Source organism: Chiloscyllium punctatum, chromosome 6 (assembly GCF_047496795.1).
Source record: "Chiloscyllium punctatum isolate Juve2018m chromosome 6, sChiPun1.3, whole genome shotgun sequence".
Taxonomy (NCBI): Eukaryota; Metazoa; Chordata; class Chondrichthyes; order Orectolobiformes; family Hemiscylliidae; genus Chiloscyllium; species Chiloscyllium punctatum.
The window spans coordinates 37,663,970-37,686,953 of NC_092744.1; the positions used below are offsets into that span (position 1 = coordinate 37,663,970).

Here is a 22,984-nt window from a genome sequence, read left to right on the forward strand (position 1 = left end):
ACTGAATGAAAGAATATCAGGGATATGCAGGAATGTAGAGCTGAGGTTTAAATCAGATCAACCTTGGCAGAGCAAGCTTAAAGGGCCAAGTGGCCTACTCTTGTTCTAGTTCGTATGATCACATACTTGCAGTAAGATCACCTATTTTCCTCTCCATAACATTACTCAATGTCACCTCGACTTCGGGTCACCTTACTTTGAAGGCCTCATCTATGCAATAGTTTCCTCTAAATGTGACTCAATTGTCTAGCATTTTCCACCAACTTAAGTCTAGATAAAGTTCAACAATATATAACCTATGCCTTTACATGGGCCCTCATTTGAGTAACACCTTGATTTTAAAGTTCACATCCTTGTGGTCAAATTTTTCTTTGGCGTAAATCCAAACCCCATCCCCACCCCCCGAACCCTGTTAATCTCTTCCCCTCCCCTGCACAATCCTAAAATGTATTTCTACTCATTTAATTTTGGCACTTGAGTATCCCCTTAATTTAACTGCTTTACCATTAGACGTTGTACCTTCAGTTGGTGAAACCCAAACTTCTGGTGGCCCCTTTCTAAACCTCTTCATCTCTTTTCCCTCCCAAGACCCTCTTCATAACCTACTTCTCTGACCAAGCTTTTTTGTCATCTGCCCTAATGTCTCCTTAGGTGGCTTAATGTCCAATTTTGTTTAATCCTTCTGTAAAGCATAGTGTCAGAGTCACACAGCACAGAAACAGACCCTTCAGTCCAACTCTACATACATGCACCATCCTCTGTGTGAAAACATTGCCTCTCTGGTCCCCTTTAATTTTTCCCCTCTCACCCGAAATTTACACACTCTAGTTTTGGACTCCCCTACCCTGAGAAAAAGACCTTGGCTATTCACTCTATCCACACCGGTCCTGATTTTATAAACCTCTGTAAGGTCACCCCTCAGCCTGACACTCCAGGGAAAAATGATCCCAGCCTATTCATCCTCTCCCAATAGCTCAAACACTCTAATCCTTGTAAATCTTTTCTGAACCATTTCAACTTCGATAACATTTTTCTGATAGCAGGGAGATAAGTATTGAATGCACTATTATAAAAGTCGCCTCACCAATGTCCTGTACAGCCGCAACATGACGTCCCAATTAATGCATTGACCAATGAAGGCAAGTATACCAAATGCCTTCTTTATCACCCTGTATCTGTGACTTCATTTTCAAGAAACAATGCACCTGCACCTCAAGGTCTCAGTTCGGCAACACTCCCCAGGGTCCCATCATTAACTGCGTAAGTTCTGCCCTGGTTTGCCTTACCAAAATGCAACACCTCAAATTGATCTAAATTAAACTCCATCTGCCACTCTTTGGCCCACTGGCCCATCTGATCAAAGTCCCATTGTACTCTGAAATAACCTTCTTCACCATCCACTACATCATCAATTTTGGTTGCATATGCAAACTTACTAACCATAACACTTTAGGAAGATTTCTGTTCACAGCATTCCATAAGTTAAATGTTGTTATTATTTTACAGATGAAAGTGCCAACCCATAATGGGGATTAACTTCACTGGACCTACTGGCCTTCAGATATGTCATCTAAGTGACCATTCCTGTTCTCTAGAACTAAGTAATATATTTTCCCAGGTTATTTACTTTGCATTATCTGTACCTAAACCTATTCTAACCAAATAGTTATGCACACGTACATTCTTATAGCAGTCACAGGTTAGTAATTTGGTCTTTTTCATTGAGAGGTATCTAGAAAACACATTAAGAATCACAGATTCCAAACATAAATGGTACCTTTTCAATAGTTCCAGTCATTGGTGCAACTGCTCCTCCCTGAGATCCAGAGGCATCAATTCCAACTAAATACTTTGGCACAGGGGTGTTAACTTGCACAGCTTCTTCCTAAATAAAAATAATCAAAACATTTATCACTTTTTTGTATCCACTCAGACATGGGCATCACTGGCTGGCCAGCATTTATTGTCCATCCCTGGTTAATCTTGAGAAGATGGTGGTGAGCTGTCTTCTTGTACCATTGCAGTCTGCATGCTACAGGTTGACCCACAATGTCCTTAGGGGAGGAATTCCAAGATTTTGACTCAGTGACAGTGAAGAAATGGCAATATATTTCCAAGTCAGGTTGGTAAGTGGCTTGGAAGGGAGCTTGAAGGTGCTGGTGTTCCCATGTTATCGGCTCCCTTTGTCCTTCTGTTAGGAAGTGGTTGTGGGTTTGGTAGATCCTGTCTAAGGATCTTTAGTGAATTTCTGTAGTGTATCTTGTAGATGGCACACCCTGCTGCTACTGAGCATTATAGGTGGAACGAGTGAATGTTTGTTAATATGGCGCCAATCAAGCGAGCTACTTTGTCCTAGATGGTGTCAAGCTTCTTGAGTATTGTTGGAGCTATTCCCATGCAAGCAAATGGGAAGTATTCCATCACATTCTTGACTTGTGCCTTGCAGATGATGGACAAGCTTTGGGGAGTCAGGGGGTGAGTTATTTGTCACAGTATTCCCATCCTCTGACCTGTTCCTTTAGCCACAATGTTTATGTGGCAAGCCCAGTTGAGATTCTGGTCAATGGTAACCCCAAGATGGTGATTCTGGGGGATTTGGTGATGGTAACACCACTGAATGTCAATTGACATTGGTTAGATTGTCTCTTATTGAAGATGCTCATTGCCTGACATGTATGAGGTTTCAATGTTACTTGCCACTTATCAGCCCAAGTCTGGATATGGTCCAGATCTTGTTGCATTTGAATAACTGCTTTAATAACTGAGGAGTCATGATGGTGCTTGCCATATTTACAATGTTGAATTGCATTCCTCATTCCTAAAACAGGAATGTATCTTACCATTGAAAACAGGTGAATAGTGTTGTTTGTAAGAACTACTTTAGGCTTGGAAACAATTCCATTGACTGAACATTTCAGGTATGTCGCTTCATCCTCCTTATCCAGTTCTCCAAATACATGGAATACCTCTCCATCAACCTGAAGTAGAGTCAAAATTTAAGCACAAGTCTAGCCTAATGCTCTTACAAATCATGAACGTAGTAGCTTTACTAAATGAAAATAGCATCACACCACATTTATCTGGAATTGCAAGATTAAACCTTGATTTACCTTCATACACTTCCTTATTTTGATGGTGAAAAATTGGATAGAAATCATTTTACTGAGGTAGATACAGTGCAGGACAAAAGAGTTAGTTTTGGATTGTTCTATCCAAGTAGTATTATAAATATAGACTAAATAGCACCTTCTATGAAGTATGTTCAACTGCTGAAAATTTAGATTGAATAATTTAGTAATTTATTCTATTCATTTAATTTCAACAAAAAAATCCTCGTTCCTGATCAGAGCCATCAATTTTTGATTTTGGAAGCAGCTTAGCAAGTTTATGTCAGGGGGGTGGGAACCTGAGCTGTATACCGGAGGTGAGAGTTGATGCAGATGTGGTAATAACAAGAGGTAGACCAGCTAGTGGGAAGGATTTTCCTGGAAAGGAACCAAGGGATCCAATTAAAGTGTGTTTGCTTTAATGCAAGGAGTATCAGAAATAAAAGTGATGAACTTAGAGCATGGATCAGTACCTGGAGCTATGATGCTGTGGCCATAACAGAGACATGGGTTTCTCAGGGACAGGAATGGTTGCTGGATGTTCCAGGCTTTAGAGCATTTAAAAAGAATGAGGAGGGGGTGTAGCACTACTAATCAGAGAGGGTATCACAGCTACAGAAGCTTCCATTGTCGAGGAAGATCTGCCTACCGAGTCAGTATGGGTGGAAATTAGGAACAGCAAGGGAGCAGTCACCTCGTTAGGGGTTTACTGCAGGCCCCCCAATAGCACCAGGGAGATGGAAGAAAGCATAGTTCGGCAGATTTTGGAAAAGTGTGGACGTAGTAGGGTTGTTGTAATGGGTGACTTTAACTTTCCCAATATTGACTGGAACCTCCTTCTAGCAGAAGATTTGAATGGAGCTGTTTTTGTAAGGTGTGTTCAGGTGGGTTTCCTAACTCAGTACGTTGACAGGCCGATGAGGGGAGAGGCCATTCTCGACTTGGTGCTTGGAAACGAGCCGGGGCAGGTATCAGATCTTGTGGTGGGAGAGTATTTTGGTGATAGTGACCACGACTGCCTCACATTCTACAAAGCTATGGAGGAGAGGATTAGGCAAAATGGAAGGATATTTAATTGGGGAAGAGGAAACTATGATGCGATTAGACATGAGTTAGGAAGCATGGACTGGGAGCAATTGTTCCATGGTAAAGGCACTATAGACATGTGGAGACTATTTAAGGAACCGTTGTTGCAAGTGATGAATAAGTATGTCCCTCTGAGACAGGCAAGAAGTGGTAAGATAAAGGAACCTTGGATGAAGAGAGCGGTGGAGCTTCTCGTCAAAAGGAAAAAGATAGCTTACATAAGGTGGAGGAAACTAGGGTCAAGCTCAGCTCTAGAGGATTAAAGGCAGGCGAGGAAGGAGCTTAAAAATGGTCTGAGGAGAGCCAGGAGGGGGCATGAGAAAGACTTGGCAGAACGGATTAGGGAGAACACAAAGGCATTTTACACTTAGGTGAGGAATAAGAGCATGGTCAAAGAAAGAGTAGGGCCGATCAGGGATAGCATAGGGAATTTGTGTGTGGAGTCTGAGGAGGTAGGGGAAGCCCTAAATGAGTTTTTTGTTTCTGTCTTTACGAAAGAAACGAACTTTGTAGTGAATTAAACCTTTGAAGAGCAGGTGTGCATGCTGGAATGGATAGATATAGAGGAAGCTGATGTGCTGAAAATTTTGTCAAACATTAAGATTGACAAGTCGCCAGGCCCGGACCAGATTTGTCTTCGGCTGCTTTGGGAAACGAGAAATGCAATTGCTTCATCACTTGCGAAGATCTTTGCATCCTCGCTCTCCACTAGAGTCATACCTGAGGACTGGAGAGAGGCAAACGTAATTCCTCTCTTCAAGAAAGGAAATAGGGAAATCTCCGGCAATTATAGACCAGTAAGTCTCACGTCTGTCGTCTGCAAGGTGTAAGAAAGGATTCTAAGGGATAGGATTTACGACCATCTGGAAGAGCATGGCTCGATTAAATGCAGTCAACACGGCTTTGTGAGGGGTGGATCATGCCTCACAAACCTTATCGTGTTCTTTGAGGATGTGACTAGAAAAGTTGGTGAGGGTCGAGCTGTGGATGTGGTGTATATGGACTTCAGCAAGGCACTTGATAAGGTTCCCCATGGTAGGCTCATTCAGAAGGTCAGGAGGAATGGGATACAGGGGAACTTAGCTGTCTGGATACAGAATTGGCTGGCCAACAGAAGACAGTGAGTGGTAGTAGAAGGAAAATATTCTGCCTGGAAGTCAGTGGTGAGTGGTGTTCCACAAGGCTCTGTCCTTGGGCCTCTACTATTTGTAATGTTTATTAATGACTTGGATGAGGGGATTGAAGGATGGGTCAGCAAATTTGCAGATGACACAAAGGTTGGAGGTGTCGTTGACAGTATAGAGGGCTGTTGTAGGCTGCAGCAGGACATTGACAGGATGCAGAGATGGGCTGAGAGGTGGCAGATGAAGTTCAACCTGGATAAATGCGAGGTGATGCATTTTGGAAGGTCGAATTTGAAAGCTGAGTACAGAATTAAGGATAGGATTCTTGGCAGTGTGGAGGAACAGAGGGATCTTGGTGTGCAGGTACATAGATCCCTTAAAATGGCCACCCAAGTGGACAGAGTTGTTAAGAAAGCATATGGTGTTTTGGATTTCATTAACAGGGGGATTGAGTTTAAGAGTCGTGAGATCTTGTTGCAGCTCTATAAAACTTTGGTTAGACCGCACTTGGAATACTGCATCTAGTTTGGTCACCCTATTATAGGAAAGATGTGGATGCTTTGGAGAGGGTTCAGAGGAGGTTTACCAGGATGCTGCCTGGACTGGAGGGCTTATCTTAGAGGTTGACTGAGCGTGGACTTTTTTCATTGGAGAAGAGGAGGAGGAGAGGGGACCTAATTGAGGTATACAAGATAATGAAAGGCATAGATAGAGACGATAGCCAGAGTCTATTTCCCAGGACAGAAATGACTAACACGAGGGGTCATAGTTTTAAGCTGGTTAGAGGAAAGTATAGAGGGGATGTTAGAGGTGGGTTCTTTACACAGAGAGTTGAGGGAGCATGGAATGCGTTGCCAGCAGCAGTTGTGGAAGCAAGGTCATTGGGGACATTTAAGAGTCTACTGGACATGCATATGGTCACAGAAATGTGAGGGTGCGTACATGAGGATCAGTGGTCAGCACAACATAGTGGGCTGCAGGGCCTGTTCTGTGCTGTACTGTTCTATGTTCTATGTCAAACGCAGCAAATGGCAGCAGAATAGTTGTTAGCCTGTTGGCACAATGGCTCAGTGATTAGCACTGTTGCCTTAGCTTCAGGGTCCCAGGTTCGATTGCAGCCTCAGGCGACTATCTGTGTGAAGTTTGCACATTCTCCCTGTGTCTATGAGAGTTTCCTCTGGGTGTTCTGGTTTCCTCCCACAGTCCAAAGATGTGCAGGTTAGGTGGATTGGCCATGCTAAATTTCATCGTAGTATACAGAGATGTGCATGCTGGGTGGATTAGCCTTGGTAAATGTGTGGGATTATGGGGATAGGAGTGGGTGGGGTGAGTTGGCTGTGATGCTCTTCAGAGAGTCAGTGCAGACTCAAGTACTATAGGGATCTAGGAATATAGCATTTATTTTCTTCAGGTTCCACATACATCATACATCTTTCTCGTCACAAAGCAAACTTTTTTAACAAAAATATAAATCAGAATCTATTGCAACCAGATCATGCTTGCAAAATCCAAAATCTCTGTTAGAGTAACTTCATGTTTAGGTAGCACTTGCTGAACAATCCTGACACAACCAATATAATATAATTAGCTGAGCTCATACATGGTTCATGTATGCTTGCTAGATATACATTCATGCAGAGGGACTCATGCTTTAAAAACAAAATAATGTATTTGAGCCTGATGCCCTAATTGAATTGCCTGGGAGTTGGGAGGAGGTTGCTCCGGTTTACTGTTGCTTTTTCTATGGTAATGCCTCAGCTAAGCAGACTCAATTTGTCAACAAATCAGCACCCTTTTCTCCTGCAGCATAAATTGCCACCATCATTTGAAATTCGATCTTCTTCCATTATACTAGCAAGTACAAGATGAATAGCTTTAGCACGTCTTTCTATTGAGTAAGATTCTTTGCTTACCTTCATACCGTAAGTTCCATCACGGTTATATGTCACATCAATATTGACCTCTTTTTAGGATGGGGAGAAAATTAAAAGCAAAGAAACAAATGCAAGCATTATACATTGCAATGTTAAGGAGTTATAAACATAAGAAATACGAGCATAAGTAAGCTTGTCAACTCTTTGCAGCTGCTCCACCATTGAATCGCATCAAGGCTGATCTTAAGTGTCAACTCTACCTTCCTCTGACCTTACCACATTAATATCCAAAGCCTAACCATCTAACATACTCAACAGCTTTGACATGTTTCAAATCTACACACAAAGGCACAATTTTTGTTCCAATTAAAATGCTAAATTTTTTAGGTGCTTGTTACATAATGCTTCATTATTTGTAGTTAGCTGTTTTGTTCAGTCTGTTCAGGTGTTCACTTCATCTTCTCTCTGTAAATTGTACTATAGTCTGATGAAAGACATATTTCACGCCAGGTCTTTGTGTAATGGAACAATTTAGAAGTTATACATTGTTTTATGATTGATCAGCTTAATATTAAATATTTAACACTTTAAAAAATGAATCACAAGTTTTCAGTGTGTGAACATGCACGCTGTTCAGAAACATTGGAAAGCAACATTGGCTGGCGGCAGGCCCACTACCATTTGACTTCTCCACAATGTGGAGGGTGCCAAAATCATGACAAGCTCAAGTTACTCTGATAATATGCAGGCCACACCAAATGAAGTTGCATGAGTAGTTTGGGTGAGACTGGGGAGCTTTTTTTTTGAAGAAGTTCATAAAACAATGAAAAGAAAGCGAGCAGGGACTATCTTCTGGGGGTGTTTGCTGCACCTCAGGGGCACATCTGTCTGAAGATAGAATCCCACCTTTCTTTCCATCTGCCTGCTCTGAAAATCCAACATTTATTGTCCCACCTCCCTAAACTTTCTAAACCTGCCCTGATTCAATAAAATTGGTCATGAGTCCCATGGTACTAGCTCCTAGTGAGGGGCGGGAAATCCCACAGTTAGACAACATATCCCACCCACATCACATTATCGTTGAAAGGCAGGCTTGTTTCTAGTCTGTTGGCTCACTGCCAACTCCCTTTCTAGGGGGTGAGACCCTGGTGGTATTTAAAAGGGACCTAAGAGGCAACCTTTTCATGCAGAAAGTGGTACATATATGGAATGATCTGCCAAAGAAAGTGATGGAGACTAGTACAATTATAAGATTTAAAGGGCATCTGGATAGGTATACGAATAGGAAGAGTTGAGAGAGATATGGGCCAAATGCTAGTAAATGGGACAAGCTTAATTTAGGATATCTGATTGGTGCAGACAAGTTGGACTGAAGGATATGCCTCCATGCTGTACAGCTATATGACTCTATATAAATCTGGCATTGTACCTTATTTCAACTAGTATTTTTTGTTGTGAAATCTACAATTAATGTTGTTATTATTGATGGGACTGTATTTGAGTTTTAAAGGTTTGTCTTATAAGTGTTAAACATTTATACAGTCTATACCATAAAAGCGTCAGGAGACAATTTCTTTTAAAACAAAGAAACAGGAATTGCAATGGGAGTTTTTTTGAAAAGTGGAAGGCAAAAGGTTGTAAGCAAATGACTTTAGAAAAGGTTTGGAATAATTATGGAATATGATGAAAGTTAATCATTCAAAACCCATTTAGAGAACAGGTGAAAAAAATTGTAGACAGTTTCTAATTTCAAGTGAAATTATGTTATTACAGGTTATTATTTTAGGATTAAATCTATAAACAAAGCTATTTTTGATGTTTGAGATGTCTTATTACCACAAACTACTATCTTATTATTTGTCAGTGTGCTTCACTTGGGAGTAATAGAATTTGAAACTTATTAGCATGAGCAACAACACAAGAACTAAGATTACAACTAAGTTGTGTTAGCAACATAATACTTACTGTTCTGCCCATCAAGCAACACAAGATTCCTGCTGTACAGAATATTCAATCGTCTCCCACTATTGTTTGCAAATGGTGAAAATGGATCTGAAAAAGTAATTTTAAAACGATTACATGCAAGTATATCAGTGTTTTTAAAATGTCGGAGTATACGTAGGTCACAAGGAGGTCTTACCATGTGAAAATGCCTTAAACTTGTCAGTCTGAATTCTTTCATGCAGTATTAAAGCAAGTGCTGCCTGGCACAGGACATCTTTACTAGTTGCTTTCTTTGTTGGGAAAAGTGCATCATAGTGTTGAGGGATAAAGTCTGTGTGCACATTTCCAGCTTCAAATTCAGGATGAGCAGCAAGACAGAGTAAGAAATCTATGTTGGTATTTAAGCCTACAATCTGTCACAACACAAAAACGATCAATTATGTGCAATAAAGGTAAAATAATCCAGATGTTGGAAATCTGAAACAAACACAGAGAATGTTAGAGAAACTCATCAGGTATGTGGAGAGAGAAACAGATCCAAATGTTTTAAGTACATTGTGACTCTCAAACTTCAAATTTGTCAATAGTATATTAACAGGGTTTCCTGATTAAGGGCTTTTGCCTGAAACGTTGATTCTTCCTGCTCCTGGGATGCTGCCTGACCTGTTGTGGTTTTCCAGCACCACTCTAATCTTGACTATTAACAGGGAAAGGTGAGTGACAAAAGTTATCAGACAGTTCTCTTCAGTCAAAATGAAAATTAAATTTCTGATCAAAGCTACAAGATAAAAAGCAACATTAACACAAAAACAAAGGAAAACATCACTTTGATCTGTACCGTCAGATATTGATCTAGAAGTTTTAATACTGGTCCCATTTATCAAATTTTCCATTAAATGGTTTGTTTTTCCCTTTGCATTTATTTACATTTAAGTCAAATTCATTAGATCTAGAAAATCCGTATTTTGTGTTTGATCGGGATCCTTTGGGGAGATCCAAGATGGCGGCAATCCAGTAGGCTCTGCCCAGAAACCCAGATGAAGTGTGCATTCACCCGCCTTTTTGACCCATTATGGTGTAAATCGCCGGTTTTAGGCAGCTAGAATGGGTTTGGTACATTTTAGCGCAGCCGTTTGGGCGCCAGTGTTTTGGCACAGCCGTTTGGGCGCCAAACCTATTTGGTGACAAATGTCTTGGTGCTAAGAACACTTCTTTATTTGTAAATCTGTCTGTATGGACAGCTTTAGTGTAACAAAATGTAATGCTTTTATTTTTCAATAAAATTACAGTTTTAAAACTTTTTAAAGTTCTACCTTTGAATGATGATGAATCAATCAACATTTTTTTCCTAACGCCAAAACGTCCGTCGCCAAATGGGCTGGCGCCCAAACGGCCGTGCCAAAATGTCAGCGCCCAAACGGCTGCGCCCCATCGTCCCATTCCGGCTAGAACTATTATTTATTAGTTTCAGTGCTTTTTTTAAAGAAATGAAAATGACTAAGGGAAAAGGACCGCAAGGATTGCAACAAGCAGGGTACGCCCCTGCAGTACCAGACATACCCACGACCGTGGTGTCAGCCTCCATGAAGCCTCTGGGGACTAACCTATGGAGCACAGCCTGGTCTCTGAGTTCGTGAAACTCTGAGAGAAGATCAATTCAGCAATGGAGGAGATCCAGACAAGGCTGGAACCAATTTCGGGCAAGCTGCAGAAGCATGACCAGGAGATCCAGCATCTTAGAGGTGGAGCAGTGGGCCATGACTTCCAGGACCACGGTGGAATCTTCGAAGGACGGGGCCAGGCCCTGGATGGCAGGTACGTGCCTTAATTGAACATGTCAACGACCTCAAAAATCGAGTTTAGATTAGAGTGGTGCTGGAAAAGCACAGCAGTTCAGGCAGCATCCGAGGAGCAGTAAAATCGACATTTTGGGCAAAAGCCCTTCATCAGGAATACAGGCAGAGAGCCTGAAGGGTGGAAAGATAAATGAGAGGAGGGTGGGGGTGGGGAGAAAGTAGCATAGAGTACAATAGGTGATTGGGGGAGGGGGTGAAGATGATAGGTCGGGAGGAGGGTGGAGTGGATAGGTGGAAAGGAAGATAGGCAAGTAAGACAAGTCATGGGGACAGTGCTGAGCTGGAAGTTTGGAGCTGGGGTGAGCTGGGGGAAGGAGAAATGAGGAAAATGGTGAAGTCCACATTGATGCCTTGGAGTTGAGGTGTTCTGAGGCGGAAGATGAGGCGTTCTTCCTCCAGGCGTCGGGTGGTAAGGGTGCAGCGGTGAAGGAGGCCCAGGACTCCATATCTTCGGCTGAGTGGGAGGGGGAGTTGAAATGTTGAGCCACAGGGCAGTGTGGTTGATTGGTGCAGTTGTCTCACAGATGTTCCCTAAAGCGCTCTGCTAGGAGGTGTCCAGTCTTCCCAATGTAGAGGAGACCACATCAGGATCAACGGATACAATAAATGATATTGGTGGATGTGCAGGTAAAACTTTGTTGGATGCGGAAGGCTCCTTTGGGGCCTTGGATGGAGGGGGGGGGGGGGGGGGGGGGGGGTGTGGGCGCAGGTTTTGCAATTCCTGCGGTGGCAGGGGAAGGTGCCAGGATGGGAGGGTGGGTTGTAGGGGGGCGTGGACCTGACCAGGTAGTCACAAAGGGAACGGTCTTTGCGGAAGGCGGAAAGGGGTGGGGAGGGAAATATATCCTTCGTGGTAGGGTCCATTTGGAGGTGGCGGAAATGTCGGCAGATGATTTGGTTTATGCGAGGGTTGGTAGGGTGGAAGGTGAGCATCAGGGGGGATCTGTCCTTGTTACGGTTAGAGGGGTGGGGTCTGAGGTGCGGGATGTGGACGAGTGCGTTGGAGGGCATCTTTAACCATGTGGGAAGGGAAATTGCGGTCCTAAAGAAGGATTTTACTGCTCCTCAGATGCTGCCTGAACTGCTGTGCTTTTCCAGCACCACTCTAATCTAAACTCTGATTTCCAGCATCTGCAATCATTGTTGTTACCGACCTCAAACTGAGGCCATCGGAGGAATATCCGCCTGATCAGGCTGCCAGAGCGGGAATAGGGAGGCCAGCTCATCAGCTTCTTGAAGCAATGGCTCCCACAGGTTTTGAAGCAGGACATTGGGGTGGACCGGGTGCAGGATGAGTAGGCCCATCGGGTCGCAGTGCACAGGCCCAGATCGGACCAGCGCTCCCAGCCGATCCTAATGTGACTCCAGCATTATAGATACAAGCAAATGGTGCTGGAAGTTTCTCTAGCACTGGAGAAGGATCCACAAGCTCTGATTTATAAAGGATGAAGAATCATGTTCTTTCAAGACTTTCTGCAGCCGTGAGCAGTAAGAGGAAGGCCTTTGATGAGGTAAAACGGAGACTTTGAATATTCAGTAGATAGATATCCGGCAATATTACATTTCAGCCACGGAGGGTCCGCGTTTAATTTTGACTCATCGGAAAAGGCAAAGGACATCCTGGACGACTTAAAATAGACTGTCTGGCTCAAAAAATATGGACAATTGTGCTCACTTTGTTTTTTCTGTAGTTTGCCTGGTTTCCCTGGTTTGTCTCCTTAATATGTGGGGGTCTTCCTTTTTTCCCCCTCTCTCTACTCTCCCTTCTTTCTCCCCTCCTGTTATCCTTTGTTTATCTATCATTTCCCTTTTTGTTTCTCTTTTTTAGCACAGGGGGTGGGGTTTCCCTTATTTTTACCAAGGCTGCCTAGGGTCAAAGTATGGATGGGATGGGTTGAATGCCCACTTTTAATTTTCTTGTTGCAAGATACATGTGATTTTTATATGCTTTGTTTTGTCTGGGTTTGGGGCGTGGCTTCAGCTAGAAGGAGCTATGGAGGGGTTAGTGGGTGGTATCAGCGCCTCCTGTGGGCAAGGGGGAAAGTCTTTTATTTGTGTTATATGTTGGGTCATTGTAGAAGTAGTTGTTAGAAGTTTTGATTTGGTAGTTTTTGTAGTTGTATTTTCAAGTTTATATGAACTGTTTACTGTTTTCACTCGGCACACTATAAATGGGATTCTTCTTCCCAGGGCTGAAGCACAGGTTGCTTCAGACGGCTATGGCTAGCCGCTCGTTTAAATGGTGCACCTGGAATATTAAGGGGAGTAATTCACCGATTAAGAGAAAAAAGATCTGGATCCTTTGTTGCAGTATAATTAAAGATTATGCCGAGATAGAGGGGAAGAGTGAGACTGAAAAGTGAAATTCTTTGCACACTTATTCATTTCTACTCTATATTTAGACATTTGTCATGTAGCTATAGTTTTTAAAGCTTATTTTCTTTTCTTTGCTAAACTGATTGGAGCACTAAATAAAGAGCCACATCAAAGGTTATTGAAGAATTTAACATGGTATAAGATATTGGCATGGTTGAAAGAATGGCTGGCTAACAGAAAGCAGAGAGTAGGAATAACTAGGTCTTTTTAGGTTAGCAGGATGTCGTAAGTGGTGTGCTACCACAGGGATTAGTTTTGGGGCCTCAACTTTTTACAATTTATATAAATGGATTGGATGAAGAGATCAAAGATATAGTTGCTTAATTTGCTGATGACACAAAAATAGGTAGAAAAGTGAGTTATGAAGAGGCCACAAGGAGCCTACACACAGACATAGATAGGTTAAATGAATAGGCAAGAATCTGGCAAATGGGGTACAATGTGGGTAAATGTGAAAATGTCCATTCTGGTAGAAGAATAAAAAAGCATATTATCTATGTGGTTGCCAAATGTGGAGATGCAGAGAGATCTGGATTTCCAGTGCATGAATCATAGAAGGTTAGCATGCAGGCAGGTACAGCAAGTAATCAAGAAAGCTAATAGAATGTTATCTTTATGCAAGATGAACCAAATGCATGAGTAGGTTATGCTTCAGTCATACATGAGATTGGTGAGATGGTATCCTGTGTACAGTGTACCATACTGATCACTGTACTTGGGAGACGATGTTACTGTGTTGGAAGCAGTTCAGAGAAGGTTTATTAGACTGATACTTGGAATCAGCAGATTGCCTTATGAGGAAAGGCTAGACAAGCTGGGCCTGTATCCTCTGGAGTTTAGAAGAGTCAGTGGTGACTTAATTGAAACATCCAAGATCCTGGTGAGAGTTAACTGAGTGGATGTTGAAAAGAAGTTTCTTCTTGTCGGAGATCTAGAACTAAGGGTTATTGTTTAAAAATGAGGGGGCACCATTTAAAACAGAGATAAGGAAATTTCTTTTTCTCTCAAAAGGCTGACATTTCCTTGGAATTCTCTTCCTTAAAAGGCAGTGAATGTAGAATCTTTAAATACCTTTAAGGCAGAGTTACAGAAGTTCTTGATTTACAAGAGGATGAAATTTACGGCGATATGTAGGACTGTAGAGGTTAAAATCAGATCATCCATGAACATATTGAATGGCAGGGCAGGCTGAAATATTATGTGGCTTACTTTTGTTCCTTTATCATATGCATGGGCTCAGTATTTGTAAATGAGTAAAATGAATAGAGATCCTACCTTAACAGAGTTCCATTATCAAATGAGAAGAGAGCAAGTGATAATCTAGTGTAATAAATTACTGTCGAAAAGTGTGGTGCTGCAAAAGCACAGCAGGTCAGGCAGCATTCGAACAGCAGAAGAGTTGACGTTTTGGGCATAAACCCTTCATCAGGGAAGTTATGAAGGGGTTATGCCCAAACCATTGACACTCCTGCTCGCTTGCTGCCTGACCTTCTGTGCTTTCCCAGCACCACACTTATTGACTGACTCTCCAGCATCACTTTCTTCAGTAATAAATCACTGTCAATGAGATACATTTATCTGGGTCCCACTTTAGTCTTAAGCTTATCCTGAACACTATTAAAATCCCAAAGTGAACAAGTTTTATGATTACTGTATTTACCTTCCTGTGGATATATATTAAAACGCATCAGCTATATAACCTTCATACAAATGTGTGATTTATTTCAGCAAGGACTGATCATCAGGTACTGAATCTAATTTTTAGAAATACAAATTGTTTTCATACTTACATTGTACTGATGCAAGCAATATTTTAATTTATTTAGTGCCACTGTACGGTCGTCGCCCCAAACCACCAGCTTGGCAATCATTGGATCATAGTGTACAGAGACTTCGTCACCTGAAAAGAAAATGAATATCTACTTGTATGGAAAAAAAGACATTGATTTAAAATGTAATTAAGATGGTAATACCTGGCATAACTTCAATACCTTGCTTGACTCCAGTTTCAATTCTTGTAAAAGCATTTGGTACAGGTGTTGACAGATGGATTAAAGGCCCGGCTCCTGGCATAAAGTTATTACTTGGATCTTCTGCATAAATTCTTGCTTCAAATGCATGACCTTTGACATAGAGTTCTTTCTGTGTCATAGGAAGTTCTTCTCCAGCCGCAACCTGACATTTGATGAAAAAATATCAATTCGTTTTCATTCCTCAACAGGATTTGTAATTGTACTACTTATAGAACATCTATTTTATTCAAATTAATTAAAATACATTGGACCAGGTCATGCTTCTGTGTGATTTCATGTACACACTAAAGATCAACCATTGCATAACAGAATTAATTCTTTATTCTGATTTCTTCCACTCATCAATGATCCTTCAAGGAGACTGTAGTATAGTACTGATTAGCAATCTAAAGCTCATGGGTTCAAATTAGTGGCAAGTTGTGGATGCCAAATAATAAATGAGATATTTTGGGAAAGCTGTGAAGAAAGGTCACCATCATTTTCCTAGAAACAGATGATAGTTAATCATGAAAGACCACCAGGGCTCTCGTAACTGTTGTGACTGATTATTACTCATTCTTACATAAAGCTATCTCTTTGAATAGCAGTACAAATTTTTTACCTAATGTTTAAGATACTTTCTCTAAGATCCAAGACTCAAATTCCATTTCTGCTCCAAAGTTAGCGCATTAAATTTGATAATATATTAAAAAGGGTCAATTCAAATTGGTGACATAGAGAACAATTCAAAAGTACAGGCTTTATCCCAGAGGTTACGTAAGCTGTGAGATAAACCTACTTTTGCAGTAAAAAAACTGAAAGAACTGCAGATGCTGTAAGTCAGAAACAAAAAGAGAAATTGCTGGAAACGCTCAGCAGGCCTGACAGCATTTGTAGACAGAAATCAGAGTTAACATTTCGGGTTGAAGGATCACACAGAACTAAACAATCTACACTTCCTTAACCGTTCCTGGAACATCCTCTACCAAAATGTCTCCTGAAGCATGCTGCACTTAGCTACACAGCACAATTTTAGCAGCCCTATCTGTCACCCCACTAGCATGTTTGAAGGCATGGGGTCTTACATAACATGTGGCCTGCCTGCCATCTTGCTATCCATTCATTCAGATGTAGAAGAGCCATATCATACACAAAACATTAACTCTGTTTCTCCCTCCACAGATGATGGCAAACCTGCTGAGATTCTCCAGCATCCTCTATTCTAGTCAATCACATTGCCTGTCATCTCTCAACTCCATTCCAAATGGCAATGGAAGTCTCACCCTGAAACAATGAAGGTTCTTCCCAATATAACTGTACTTGAGGATTCTTGTTGTGCAGTATTAGCCAAGAGTCCCAGGTTCGTCCTACCTGCTCCCGAGGTGTGTAATAATATCTCTGCACGGGTTAATTAGAAAATATATAATATCGCTGTGTTGAATTTCAAGTGGACAATCTTGTAATTTCATTGGTGGAGGATAGGGGCAAGTGATTACAAGGATTATGTTCCCAGTTAAATCCAACCCAAGTTTCCAAGATGTTGCAATGTCTTCAACCATGCAACATCACCATGCTCACTGCTAATCAAATGTTATATAGAGATTCTTGCATTATAAAGATATGGAAATAACAGTAAAATACAGAGGAACATTGATTATCTGAATAACACTGGCGGGAGTATTTTGTTTGGATAATTGAATGGTGGATAACACAGTTTAGCTAAGCAGTGGGGTCTTGCGATCTTGTCCGGATAATCCAAAATTCGGATAATTGAATGCAAAATAATCGAGGTTCCTCTGTAGTAGAGAGTGGAAACCTTTAGATATTTTTGAACCTTTTCTGGTATATGAATAAAACTGTAGTTTGAGACCAAACATTTCACTACTTTCCATCAGTTTTATGAAAGTCATGACTTAAAGGTTTAAGCCTAATAGAACATAAACTATGAGAAACAACTATTTTCACCCACCCGAAGTTGCCATTCAACAAGATCAGTTCCTGTTATCATCTCAGTGACCGGGTGCTCCACTTGTAATCTTGTGTTCATTTCCATGAAATAAAAATTATGCTGAGAGTCCATGATAAATTCTACTGTCCCTGAAAACCAAGACACTGGTTTATATTGTGAATCCATGACTTTTCATCACAACTCAATATTCGATTGTTTATCACTCTATTTCTCTATCACTATTTGGCACAATACGTCATAAAACAACTCATCTGCAAAAGTCAAAGTAACATTGAAACTGTGTTTAGGATCATATTCACATCCAAATAGCAGCAATCTCTTTTTAAAATGTTCGAGATAAATAGATTTAACATTATGTGAAAAGTGTCAAAGTGAGGGAACCACTAATTAGACAGATAATTATGATATTTAGTTTTAAAATGTAACTTAGAGACACTTGCAAATTAAATTAGATAACTAGTTAGAATACAATCATAACACAAAATGTCAAAGGATATAGGGAGAAAGCAGGAACTAGGTACTGAGTTAAATGATCAGCTAGGATCATACTGAATGGCAGACCAAGCTCAAAGGCTGAATGGCCTATTCCTGTAACCTATGTTTCTAAATTAAGGTTGAAATTGAAAAGTATGGGTACATAATACTTAAGTAGAAACAGAAAGAAATTAAAGTTTCAATTTGTTCAAAATGTATCAATCCTGCTTACGAATATGTGCAGGTGCATTGAAGAGTATCTCTATGGACAATAGCACCTTCAGTCATCCATTATATTAATGAAATTGACAATTGCAAGAGTGTATGGAGAAGTCCTTAAATTAAGTATTTGGAAAAATAAGTAAGTAAAATCTGTCTGACTAGGACTTAACTAATATATTTCTTGTTTAATAGCACTGCCTTTTGAGGAAAGGATATCTCGCTGATTGCATGACATTGTTACATACATGCAGTAGACCTAGGCCAAAACTTTTTATTGGGACGTATCCAAAAAGTATGAGATAGTGCGAACATTTGGCATGGTACATGATTTCTCAGGATATTATGGTTTATCCAGGCGCAGCACATGAAATGACACTTGTAGCTACTTTACAAGTCATGCAAACATATGGTACATTCATAAGATGATATTGGATGATGAGGCTATGATCTAAAACATGTTGGTTCAAATGATAGCAAAGATATTTTTGCAGCTCACGTTGTTATCAACAATTTCAATTTCCATTTTATGTAAACCTAACTGTGAAGCCAATGAAGGTCATCATGTTCAAATATTAAATACTGCAGAAGGAGGTTCAATTTCCAGAGCTATTGCTGCTACTTCTGAAGCGGGAAGGGGAGGGGAATCAAGAGTTGGAAGATAAGTTTAGACATTCTTCACAATTTCAGTGTATTTCTTCAAAATACAAATGTATTGCAATATGCTATAATCAGCATAGATTTATCACCAGAAGTTGTATAGTTCTGTTTCAAATAGCAATAAGCAATGATAAACAGGAATTACAGAAGTGGAAATAACGTATATTATAAAATAGTTTCAATACAAATCAATGCATTGTGTCGATGGGACTTCCTTTCTTTAAACTGAGAAATAAAGGTAGGAGCAGGCAACTGTGCATAACATCATATTTTTTGCTTTGCAAAGAGCAAAGGAGAACAAGGAATCGATTAGGAATTGATGACTAAATGACATCTAAAAATGATTAAAAGCTTTAAAAAGCCTATGATTCTAAAAGAAATGAAAGCCTGAGGGATAAAGGTTTTAGGTTTGCAGTTTTGGGGAAGGATAAGTTAGAGGAGAAGCACATGTTTTGAATTGCGATTTCAACAAACTAGAGAGATCCAAGGTACAAAAATGTATATATGGAGTTTCTCCTATCAACCTGATATCCAAAATGCAAGTGACACAACAACAACTTGCATTTCTATAGTGCAGTTAAGTAGCAGAATATCTCGTGTTAACAAAATCTGACACTGAGCCACATCAGGAAAGATCAGGATATGTTATCAAAGACCTGGCTAAAGAATCTTAGAACTCCTACAATGTGGAAACAGGCTATCTGGCCCAACAAGTCCACACCAACCCTTTGAACAGTCAATTACCCAGACCCATTACCCAACTCTAAATTTACCCCCGACTAATGCACCTAACCCACACAACACTATGGGCAATTTTAGCATGGCCAATCCAACTTACCTGCACATCTTTGGATTGTGGGAGGAAACTGGAGCACCTGGAAGAAACCCAAACACTGGGAGAATGTGCAAACTCCACACAGTCTCCCAAGGCTGGAATCAAACCTGGGTCCTGGGCACTGTGAGGCAGCAGTGCTAACCACTGAGCCCCCATGCCATCCCAAAGCATCAGGTTTTAAAGGGATGTCTCAAAGCACAGATTTAGGGAGTCAAATCCAAAATCTTAGTTCTGAGGAAGGGTTGCTGGACCTAAAACAAACTCTGGTTTCTCTCCAAAGATTCTGCCAGGCCTGCTGAGCTTTTCCAGCATTTTCTGTTTTTATTTCCAAAATTTGCTATCTAGGCAGCTGAAGGAACAGTTCCTAATGTAAAGCACTAGAAATTGGGGATCTGGAGATCAGAATTGGCGAAGAATAGCGATACTAAGATTTATAGGATGGGAAGAGGTAGACAAGTACAACCATGGAGGGACTGGTAGCCAGTAATGCAATTTTATATTCAAGATATTGGCTCCCATTGACTACATTGTCAAGCAACGTAGACCGCCAAACATAAGTGAATGGAACTTGGATCAACTTAAGATTCGGACAACAGAGTTTTGGTTGAAGTCAAGTTTACAAAAGGTGTAAGTTGGAAAACTAGCCAGAAGAAGAGTACAGTCTGGAAGCAACAAAAACATGGTTGAGATTTCAGCTTTTCAGAAGTTGTTGCGAAAATTGACAATGTTATTATGGAAGTGAAAGTAGGCAACCTTGGCAATGGAGAGAATGTCACAAGGTCACGGGTGGCACGGTGGCTCAGTGGTTAGCATTGCTGCCTCACAGCACTAGGAACCCAGGTTCGATTCCCACCTCAGGCAATTGTCTGTGTAGGGTCTAGACACTGGGAGAATGTCCAAATGTGGGTTTCCTAGGTGTTCCGGTTTCCTCCCTGAGTCCAAAGATGTGCAGGTCAGGGAATTGGCCATGCTAAATTTCCCATGGTGTTAGGTGCATCAATCAGGGGTAAATATAGGGTAGGGGAATGGGTCTGGAGGGTCAGGTGGACTTGTTGGGCCAAAGGGCCTGTTTCCATACTGTGGGGAATCTAATCTAGTCAGTATGAGTATCTGGACATTATTTGATCTTTTCTAATATTGGAAAGTTGTAATACAGATTGTCCTCCTGCCAGATGGATCTGTTCACATTATTGCACTCTCTCTCACCCTGATCATTTCCCCATAAGAGCCATAATCTCCAATCCCTTAAATCCAAGGAGAGTGGATTTGAATATTCATTTGAAACAATAGGTTTAGCCATTCATGGCCACATCTTGCTGCATCACAAAGCACTGATAGTCTCTGCTATTCCTTTATCAAAACTGCTCAATACTCCAAGACCATCCAAGAATACAAACGTAATATCCAGCTTCTCTTTTACTATTACAAACTATCTTCTTAGACCCTCTCCTCAGACTCTTCATCCTCATTCTCTAACGTAAAGTAAGGGATATTTTGGACTTCTTTGTCATCTGAAGAGCTGCTCTTGCAACTTCCCTGTTTTCTACGACATAGAGTCATAGAGATGTACAGCATGGAAACAGACCCTTCGGTCCAACCCGTCTATGCCGACCACATATCCCAACCCAATCTAGTCCCACCTGCCAGCACCCGGCCCATATTCCTCCAAACCCTTCCTATTCAAATACCCATCCGTCAACTTTTTAAAAGTTCCCTCTGTCCTAGCTCTGTACTTGCATCATACAAAGGAATATAGGACTTAAAAGCAAGGGTAGAGAAGCACAGCAGGTCTGGCTGCATCCGAGGAGCAGGAAAGCCAACGTTTCCTGATGACGGACTCCTGCCCAAAACACTGATTTTCCTGCTCCTTGGATGCTGCCTGACCTGCTGTGCTTTTCTAGCACCACTCTAATCGAGACTCTAATCTCCAGCATCTGCAGTCCTCACTTTCGCCTTAAGAGCAAGGGTAGGTCATTTCTCCTTTTGAGCTTGCTCCAACATTCAATCAGACCATGGCTGATACAGTTCTTGTCCAGGCTCCACATACCCCATACCCTTGACTCCCACGCCTATCAAAAATCTAACTTTGCTTTGAATAAATTCAATGATCCAATTTCCATGATTTTCTAAGAAAGGGAATGCCACACACTAACAACCCCCAAAGAAAATGTTTCTCCCTATCTGTCTTAAAATGGAGATCTCTTCTTACTTGTGTCCCTGGTTCTGGTTCCAGTTTCTCTTCTCTCTCTCGTTATGCTGTCAATTAATTCACTCATAAGTCTCACGGCCTACTTCCTCAGACCTAACGCTAATAAACCACTGACCATCCAACCACAATTTCTAGCTACCTTCTCCTCAAAAAAAACCTACAACTGACCCGATTCTTGAAAATAAGATTTAATCTTGAACTTTCCTCTTAATATTGAACATGCTGTTGCTTCCCAAACTATGCCCAATTTTTCTGACCTCCAGTTAGGTTATTGTCCAGATACAGTAATCAGTTCTGATATAACGCAACAGTTCGGTTCTCATGTGATCGCACATTATAAGAAAATCGTGCAATAGTTGAAATCATATTATAGCCAATACAGGTAAGAAAGGTTAACGGTCTAAAAATAATGGTCGAAGTTCTTCAATCGCATTAAAGCCAATTCACATTGAAGAAGTGGACGTTATAGCAGAACCGACTGTACTCAAGTCATTTATCAAAGTCAGAATTTCCATCCCATCTGAATATGACCAATGTAAATTATCTCTACTCATCTCTCCCCATAATATCTGAGGCTCTGACTACAACATCCTCCTCCAAAGCCTCTCATCTAGCTGGAAGGGAATGCAATCTCCTGGTCCTATTCCTAACTATCCAGCAGTAGCCACAGAATTATTTGTAATGGTTTCTCTTCTTACTGCTGTATCATTACCACCAGTGATTCCCAATAATATATTCTTGGCTCCCTTCTATTTTTTGTTCATGTGCCATTAATAGACATCTTCTGAGAGCACATCAGGTTCCACATGTTCAATGACTACATTCAGCCCCATCTCACCATCCCCCTTCAACCACTCCACTCTACCTACTTACGGCATACTGACTGTCCACCATCCAGCACTGAATAAGGTTAACTTTTTTAAAAATTAAGTGCAGTCCTGCAAATGATTGCATAGACCACACTTACCGAGTATGGTGTGCAGTTTTAGCCTCATGATCTGAGAAAGGAGATTTTAGCTATGGAGGGAGTGTAACAAAGGTTGACCAGACCGATTCTTTGAATGGCAAGACTGAAGTACGAAGAGAGAATAGGACTATAGAAGAAGAGGATAGGGGAATGCAGATGAAGTGTAGGTAAGTGGGATTAGTTTAGAATGGCATTCATGGTCAGTCCCACTCCCTTTCCAACATCATCAACCTTGACCTTCTCCATTGCCACAGCGAATCAGACCGCAAATT

At 41.1% G+C, this 22,984-nt stretch overlaps 1 protein-coding gene across 1 annotated transcript in view; it reads right to left on the reverse strand.

Moving 5' to 3' along the window:
- Positions 1-22,984, reverse strand: part of mccc1 (methylcrotonyl-CoA carboxylase subunit) — an 80,799-nt gene that overhangs the window by 14,508 nt on the left and 43,307 nt on the right. The window contains exons 10-17 of the mRNA XM_072572448.1: positions 17,349-17,476; positions 15,359-15,542; positions 15,158-15,267; positions 9,332-9,548; positions 9,157-9,243; positions 7,231-7,280; positions 2,841-2,978; positions 1,778-1,885 (exon numbers count right to left, since the gene is read on the reverse strand). Coding sequence (XP_072428549.1) covers positions 1,778-1,885; positions 2,841-2,978; positions 7,231-7,280; positions 9,157-9,243; positions 9,332-9,548; positions 15,158-15,267; positions 15,359-15,542; positions 17,349-17,476 — 1,022 coding nt within the window. The remainder of the gene's footprint in view (positions 1-1,777; positions 1,886-2,840; positions 2,979-7,230; positions 7,281-9,156; positions 9,244-9,331; positions 9,549-15,157; positions 15,268-15,358; positions 15,543-17,348; positions 17,477-22,984) is intronic.